The sequence below is a fragment of the Passer domesticus genome, chromosome 4 (genome assembly GCF_036417665.1).
Source record: "Passer domesticus isolate bPasDom1 chromosome 4, bPasDom1.hap1, whole genome shotgun sequence".
Classification (NCBI taxonomy): Eukaryota; Metazoa; Chordata; class Aves; order Passeriformes; family Passeridae; genus Passer; species Passer domesticus.
Window position 1 is genome coordinate 69,907,365 of NC_087477.1, and position 8,911 is coordinate 69,916,275.

Consider the following 8,911-nt stretch of genomic DNA (forward strand, 5'->3'; position numbering starts at 1 on the left):
CTTAACTGAAAATGGTACTTGTGACTAGAATACCTTTTCTAAATTAAGTGTTCATGTCCTTTTGGAGGCCTTTTGGAAAATTATAGCATATGTGTAAAATTTTCAATGGACAGAAACACTGGAGCCAGAGAAGAAACGTCGGAAATTAACGTCTTCTGAAGATGAGCTAAAAGAGCAAGAGGAAGTTGAGGAAGAGGATGGTGAGGAAGATGATGACGCACATTCTGGGGCCACAACTAGATCAGCCACAAGATTAGAGGCTCAAAGGTAACTGTGTAGACACTCCAGTACCAAGCTTTTTTCTACCTTGTTTTTGGTTGTTGTGGGGTTTGTTGCAGGGAAGAGCTTGTGACTTCCTCTTTTTGCCTTTCTCTGTTTGTTTGTTTTAAATTGATAAGAGCTTCCCAAATAATTTTGATTCTAATTCTAGTACCAGTCTTCAAGGAATGAAGAGACAAAAGGTGAGGTTAAGGGAAATTGTTAGGGTCTCAAAAGGCATACTTGAATATGTAACAAGGTAAGAATTGATCCTGTTGGCACTCTTCGTCCTAGTGAGACCTCAGAATTTAAGTCTAAGGACACTTGGTTCTGATGGGTAAAATGGGACTTCAGAGTTGATTGTACAATTCACCATTTGGTATTTGGTGTTGGAACAAGGTGAAAATACCATTATCCCTGTCTGTTTCTTTAAGTACACTGTCACAGTTAAATATATGAATCTGCAGTACTGGAGGATTTTATTTCTAGTATGGTGATCTGCAAGCTTGGAAAGCAATCTTGCTGTGAAAGACAAGTGTAGGTAGCAAGAGTTCTGTTTTCAGGAAGCCGTTCTTCATGGGCCTTAGCACTGGTCTGCCTTTTTGCAGGCATATTGAATTCTAGCAGAGCTCATCCTCTTGATCTTATTGTGGAAACAATGAAACACGGCAGCTTTGGGAAGTTTTGGTGTGTGTTGCTGTCTTTCAGAAGAGAATTGGAGTCCAGGCATTTTTTTATGTTGGTGGTGGGATTACTTTCAATTGACCATATCTACTTCCCTCCTAAGGATATTATGTTATATTGTATATATTACGTGTTAGCCTTTGGGCAGTACTTGAAGCACAGTTGCCACAGTGCTCTTGAACTGATAACTTCAGAACTGAATCTGAAAGTAGTTACATTCATTTATGTAAAAACTGAAGGCTTACCACTACCACTTAGTAAACAACAGTTTTGTTTTGGTAAAGACAAAGGGACTTCCTTTAGTCTCACATAATGGTTAACTCTAAAATTGTAATAAAGGTTTAGGTGTTTGTGGGTTTATTCTGCTTGCTTGTGGAAACATCTACTTTTGCATAAATTTGGGGTTGTGTCTCAGGTTTCCAGTGCTACCTTTCTGGCTCTGATTGCAACAAAGCATCTCTACCTTAAGGTGCTGCATCCAGTCTGCATTTTATAAATAGCATTTGGGAATAATTCTTTGGAAGAGGATGCTTCTTCGTATTCAGCATTGCTGGATTTCTTTGACTTAAGTAATCTGTCTTCTAAACTATTAAATTAATCACCAATAACCAGATTTTCATGTTTCTGAACTTGTGGATACCAAAGCTTACATGAGTGAATTCAGACTACAGGATATTCTTTTAAACAAAGACACTTATGTACAAAAAATATTGCAAGATTTGGAATGGATTGGTTTGGTTTTGGTTGTCTTTGTAAATACCAAATATTGTCTGTTAAGCAGTCTTTTGATTTTACATTTGATACAAAAATACCCAGCTTGGCTTTGCAGTGTCTTGACGCAGGCAAATACGTTTTTTTCACTGTTTCTTTTGGCAACTTTGATTTACTTGTTGAAAATACTGTGCAGTCTTGATTATCTGCACTTGGAACGCAAGAAGAAATTGACTTGGTAAAAGTATTTTGTCATCTATAAATTCATTGTTCTTTTGTATTACAGAAAACAGACCAGCAAGCCAACCACACGTGCAACTTCTAAAGGCAGCAGTCCAAGTTCAGTTTCTCCTAGAAAACGACAGAAACTAGCAGCTAAGAAAAGATCTCCAAGTGATACAAAAATTAATAAATCTCCTCCATTGACACAGTAAGTATTAAAGTTGAATCTGCTTTGAGGATTTGTTCTGGAAGCCACTACAGTGATCCTTTCCTTGTATGCAACATACTGCTTCAAAATCTGAACAGCAGACTAGTTTTGTTCTGTTCTCATGTGAATTATAAAAGCTTTTAAAGGATTTTCTTCTGTTTACATTTTTCTTTTTCTTCCTTTATTTGACATTTGGAAGACTAGATTTTTTTTTTCTTCTATCCTTGGAAACCTCTTGGGAGAATCTGAAAATGCTGTTTATAGAGTATTTTAACTTCAGCTGTGATTCTTTCCTGGGTGGGGGGTAAGAGCATCGGTAGTTCAGGTTAAAGCTAAATATGGTGGCATGATTTTAATGCTTCAGAGATCTAAGATCAGCTGATAAAAAGAGGAGAAACTCTGAGAGACCTTATACCAAGTTTTGAATATATTTCCCTTTCCTGGTGTACTTTTTAATTTGTAAAGGTGAGATCATAGTGCAGTATCCCAAGGGAATAAGTAACAAATGTGATGCACAGTTGCTCTGTATCTTGTAGTTTACCTGTAAAATGTATTGTATGCCAAACACATGTAGCTGTCATCCTTTCTGAAGTGTGTCAGTGTCTTCAGGCTGAACCTGGAGAGCATGTGCATTGAGCACTGATGGCTATACAGTACACCTCAGCTCCATTATTTTGTGTGGTTGTGAATGGCCAAGAGTTTCAGGCCATTTACAGTTAGTTGCAGCTGAAATGTGGTGAGTATATGGATGGGTGTGTGAATGCACAGGGTAAGGGTACCTGGTGTCTGCCCTTTACTCCCTCTTGTGTATGCTGGGCTTGAAACACTGTTGCTGCTATTCTGTCTTTGTGAGACAGGGGACAGGGTAATGAAGCCCATTATGTTTTGTTACAAATCTTTCCAGAGAAAGAGAAGGAAGAAGAATAATTCTAGCACCAAATTCTACATAGGGAGCACTCTCCAACATACAGAATTAGTACCCTATATCTTATTAAGAAGTGGGTTTTAGTAGTGAGCTTTTGTATTATATATCAGAGATGAACGGTTTAGTTCAGCCCTCTGAATGGAATTGTGCCTGACCACTCTTCATTGTGGAAATAATTATTAATATGCTTTTCAGGTTAAAGGTGCAGTCTGCCAAGCGTAAAAGGGAGGACAGCCCAACAGTGGTCCGGAGAAAAGGCCAGCAGAAAGGAGAGGAGACGCCACTAAAGAAAGCAAAACGATAATCTTTACCAGCCAGTACTGTTCTTGGAAGAGTCAAAAGGAAAACAAACATCTGTGCTTCTATTTTTTTTAAAGCAAAGGGATTTGCACGTGCTTGTTTCAGAGCTCTAAGTTAAACAATGCAGTACTTTTAAGTTACATTTTAAACAGCTTTATAAACTATTGTTTATACAGAATATTATGTACATTTATTTCAGATGAAAAATAAGTTTACTTTGTATCTGAATGAAAAACAAAGTAGTTATATATTTTATCACTGACTTGGAAAGTTGGAGTTTCCCAATGTGACATGCTAATGCAGATGCTTCCAGCCCATAAGGCACCCATGTGCCTACTAATACTTTGTACATAAACTTGTAAAAATAGGTTGTATTTTACTCTGTGTATGAATCTGATCAATGATGGACATTTTATTTATTATATGGAAAGCATTGGTCTGTAAACTTTAGTATATATCTTAGGGTTTTTTAATTATATATTTTACATTCTATGCAGATGTCAGTAGGAAACTTCCCCTCTGCTCCCCCAGGGCTGTCTAAAATCTGAAGTTCTCTAAAATATGCTCAGACAGTTGGTAAAATATTTTTCTCGCATGCATTAAAGTAGTTTAGCATAGTGAAAGGGACTTGGCTCCTTTCTGTTCACATTTGTGGCAAAGTACGGCATTTAAAATGTAATCTTACTAGATTATATTTTCACTTGGAAATTTACTACCAACTTCAAGAAATAAATAGTACTAGGTTAGATTTATTCACACTCAACCAATACCACCCTGAAATGAAAGTTTTATTTTGCAACTAAACACATGTTCTTTCAGTATTTATCTTTTTCAACAAAGAGGGACCCATTGAAATCAAATGTCACTTCTCCTAACTATAGAGCTTCAGCATTTTATGTTACATTTTATACACAGGTATTAAAAATAGAAGCTGGTATTATTGCCAGAATCTTTTTTTAATGTATATTAACTCTGTTAAGAGCAAATGTTCAAGTGAAGTTGTATATAAAGTTAAACTTTTCTTATGATCAAATGTGTCTCTTGTTATGATGTGATGAATTGCCAAACAATCTGAGATTATTTTAAGTGTTTTGTTGATATTCTGGTTTATAATTAAAAAATATTTTGGGGGTTGGATTTTACTTTTTTTTTTCGTTATTTCTCTTTTTTTTGTGAGTTTTTTTTTTTTTTGAACTTGTTGTAAGGCAGATGTTTCGGTCAGATATTCTGCTAGGTTTCTTACTGAGATTTTTGTATAAAAATATAAAATGTTTGCCAAAAATCTTGAGTTGCCATATTTTATTTTCCTTTAATTGTTTTACTGGGGAACTTGTCTTTACAAATGTGTCTGGTTGGAGTCATGTCTATAAACTTTACCTGGTTAGTGTCTTTAAAAAATGTTCACAGGTGCTTATATTTTAGATATGTAAACAGCAGGGATAGTCTGTTTGCCTGCCTTGGAACACTATAAAAGTGCTCACATAATACATTTCTAAGTAAATTAGTCTGAAAGAAGAAAATATCTTAGCCCTGAAATATCTTAAACTTTTTACTTTCTACCTGAACTCTGCTGCCATATTAGTACATGCCTTGCTAGCATACTGAAGGATATATTCCTGTATGTTACTAATACTGATGTTTATGCACAGCTGTAGGATAAGTTAAATCTTTCCTTTTTTCCATTTTTTTCCCTTTGCCCCCTGCAGTATGCATGGACCAAAGTTGTATATTTTGTCTCAGCCTTTTTTTCTGTAAGGCTTAACAGGCTGAACTGCTTTTCTTTCCATGGGTGCTTTCCAGACTTTAGGTGGGATTTGGAGTCCTTCCCTGCACCTGTTCCATTTGTTTCCTTACACCTGGATTCAGTAGTGAGCTTGCTCAGGGGATTCCTAAAGAAGCCTTGCCATTGCACTGTACATTATTATAATTTATTCTCTCTGCTGGTAGTACCTGTCCTGCTCCAGGACAGTTCATATTTGCCTCTTTCACAGGCAGAGCTCTTCTGATGGCTTATAATGATTGACAAGCGCTGACTTGTGTCAGATCCTTTTGACTGGCTCTTGTCTGATATCTCAGAGATAAACAGAGCTCTGAAGATCAGTGTCAGGCTCTCAAAGCTAAGCTAAGAGGTGGCCTACTGCCCGTCCCCCTAGTGAGTAACATCTGGGAACATCTCATGTATGGAATGTATCTTTGATCATTGATTAAATTATTCTGTAATATGAAAGTATTAAAGGAATTGTCTTTCCGCAGAACAGCCACTTTTTTAGAGAGGGTAAAAACTGCCAATTCCACAGACTTTCAGCTTATGTGCATTTCACTCACTGCCACCTTTTTTCTTGTCAACAAAATAGACATTTATGCTAGGCCACATCACTGTCAATCCCTACTGGGAATTTTTTTTTGCTTAGTAGTTTCAAAGTGTCATCTAAATTACTATTGCACTTTACAGGAACAGTACTGGCATGCTGTAGTTTAGCAGAACTTGAGAGGTTCAGGTTGGCCATAAGGAAGGGTTTCTTCACTTAAAGGGTAGTTAAGCCTTGGAGCAGGCTGCCCAGGGAGCTGGTGGAGTCACTGTCCCTGGAATTGTTCCAAGGCACTGTGCTGTGGTTGAGTTCACATGGCAGCATTTGATCAAGGGTTGGACTCAATGATCTTGGAGATCTTTTCTAACCCTTGTGGTTCTATGGTTGAATGTTCACAGCTTCCAACTCTTTTGTACCTTCTGTCTCCCTGAGCACAAGACAGGGAGGGGAAGAATAATCCGTTTTCCTTGGGTGCATGCAGCAGGAATCCCATTAAGGCAGAGTAGTAGAGAGGAGTTAGGCAGAAGAAGTCTGACACTGGTTATGTGGATGATTATGACTGGATTTATTGCTGACACAGTATCTAAGTATTGCCAATGTAAGACAAGCAGTTCTAAAGGGTTTATATATAAGCAGGAAGAGCTAGAAGTGTTTACTCTTTGACTTTGCAGAATCCACAATTATAATACAAGCACCTCTGGAGCTACTTTAGAGTTTTAGCTCCTTATGTGACAGTTCCTCCTGCAATTCTCACCTGGTTTTCATCTTGGGATGAATCATATTGCCCATCAAAGACAGCTGCAAAGTGGGAGAGGGAGGAAGTGAGGAAGACTACGTTTTGCCACAGTCACACACATCCATCTTCAGAAGTGAGGTTTATACTCCAGCTTGAATTTTGACAAATGTATAAAGCAGTGACACTTTCCTAGTCCATGAAAATTTAGGAGAAAAATCCTGTCCTGCACTGTGATGAAACAGAATGTCCTGAAAGCATTTTGTGGAGACATTTGCTCAGGGCCGTTTGGTGCAATAACATGGCTAGGCTTCAATCCCAGTAAATTTCTAAACCACTTGGCTGTTTTTTTTTTTGTTTTAGTGGCTGTTTGTTCTTCCAGTTCCTTCTCTTGGGACAACTTCATTTCTCTGAATATTGAAGTACTGAGTGTGCAGTGATGTGCTGGTGGAAGACTGAGTTCAACTCCTCCCAGAGTTTTACAGAACAGGACCTTGAGTCCTGCTTGCCATACCTCAGCTGCCTGTGTTACCAGCTAGCTGTTGGCTTGTTCTCAGGATCTCTTCATATTTCTGATGCATTCTCCTTAAAGCCTATTTACACCTCTTAATTCTCTTCAACTTGAAATACTATGGTGTTATGTACTGTATAGATTTTAAATCACATTAATAGAATTTTTTTGGTTGTTTTTCTTTGTGGTGGGTTTTTAAATCAGCTAGAGGGTCACCAGTTACAAGTTTGCAGTTTTCATTTTTAGGTGGGGTCTGGCCAACTTTTAAGTCTTGCAACTGGTAAAATTTCCCTCTAGAGCCTGATCCAAAGTCAGTAGGTGCGCTTAGCAGTTGGGACAAGGTTTCTGCTGATGTTGGCAGACCTGAGTGCCTCAGTTTTCTATTCCAACAGCTTCTCTAGTAACACATCTACTTCTCTCTTAAGGGAGGCACGGGTTAATCTGTGACTTCCATCCCAAATACACATCTACTGTTTCTTCTCTCCCAACCAATGTTCCAAAACTAACCTATACCGAACAATCTCTGGCCCCGATTCCTCAGAGGCTGGATAAGGTCCTGAGCTGCTTTAATCTCTCCAGAAACTCAGTAAAAAATTGTCACATACCACTTGGCAACCAAGAGCAGCAGGTGCTGCTGGTTGTAGTGACAATCAGCAGATGTCCACTGTGAATAAGTCCAACACCAGCTGGGGTGTCTACACCTAAAAGTGGTCTAAGTCTGATGCCTGTTTCAGGTTCAGCATTAGGAAAAGATTATTTGCCACCACAGACTTTCAGCAGTCTGTGGAAAGGTAGCTTTCAGCTCTTGGAAAGGTAGTGGCGGCTCTGCAGCTCTGGTCTGAAGAGAGAGAGTTGCTGCCCTGAATCTGGGATGCACTGAGTGCCTTTAGAGATCCTTCCACAGCAGCATTTAATTTCCTTGAAGTGGTATCTGTTCATATTGTAAAGAGTGAAAGTAACTGGTATACCTTTATTCTCTTCCCAGTAAAATTTTCAGTTTTAAGGTTTAATGGGACCATCTTGACAAAAGTAACTGCACATTCATGCAAGCATACACCTACTCCAGACCCTTGATAACTCCAGTATCCTCATAATTGCCTGCTCATTCATTTTGTATAGAGCTCAGAAGACTCATACCTTCAATTTCAACAGCCTCCCATCTATTTCATTTGCTTGTAGCTTCAGTTTGGACAAAATTGCCCATGTCAGACTTCTGCAGGTCTTGGCAACTTCTTAAAGACACTGTGCTCACTTCTTCCAGTATATTCCTTGTCCCAGCTATGTACGTCACACTCCATTGCTTCCATCAGCTCCTCAAAAAGTTAGGGCCTGTTTCAAACAAGGTGGGGTTTTTTCTACTAAAACATGAAAGTTTAAACATCAAGGAAACTCTATCTCCATTCTAGTCTCTGTTTCAAGATGTTTCACCAAATTCCTTGAAAGGGTATTTCTCATTTAAACCCGCTTCCTCTTTCAAATCTCAGCTTTTTAGTTATCCTTGCTGGCTTTGTGAATAAAGTCCAAAAGGAAAACATAATAAAAATAAATGTCTTGCTGGGAGTCCCTGGATAGCTGTATTTAAAGCTAGGAACATAACACTCTTGCCAAACAACCGGGGAATGAAAATATGATTTGAAATGGCCGTAACTTAGTAGGGCACGAATAGATTTTTGGCACTGACTGTCAGAGGGGTGGGGTTGCATGGTCAGGCTGTGACTGCAAGACACTTTTCACCTTCCCTTTTCTGCCCCTTTGCCAGTGCCTTTCTCCATGCCAGTGTTGACTTGTACAGTCACAGACTGCTGGATCAGGGAGCTTGAAATTACCTTTGCAAAACAAAACTGCAGATTAGTTTTTAGTGTTATCATTTTATTAAACCAGCTGCTGATGAAACTGGGCAAATACTACTGCCTGCACAAAGAAGATGTCATGTGGCAGAGGGGGGCTGTGAAATCACCTTCCCATTGTACCATGGATTTGAGTGCCCTTACATTGATCATCCAGGTGCACCATTAGCTCTCCCATTTATGGTACCTCTCCATCAATAATT

General features: G+C 38.6%; 1 protein-coding gene across 3 annotated transcripts in view; it reads left to right on the forward strand.

The window, feature by feature from the left end:
- BOD1L1 (biorientation of chromosomes in cell division 1 like 1) overlaps nucleotides 1–4,450 on the forward strand; it is a 36,680-nt gene extending 32,230 nt beyond the window's left edge. For all 3 annotated transcript variants that reach the window (XR_010361464.1, XM_064418631.1, XM_064418630.1), the window contains 3 exons: nucleotides 114–267; nucleotides 1,940–2,083; nucleotides 3,204–4,450. Coding sequence is in view for 2 of the 3 variants with exons in the window: in XM_064418631.1 (XP_064274701.1) it covers nucleotides 114–267; nucleotides 1,940–2,083; nucleotides 3,204–3,312 (407 nt within the window). In the remaining variant the exon portion in view is untranslated. The remainder of the gene's footprint in view (nucleotides 1–113; nucleotides 268–1,939; nucleotides 2,084–3,203) is intronic.
- Nucleotides 4,451–8,911: the final 4,461 nt, after the last annotated feature.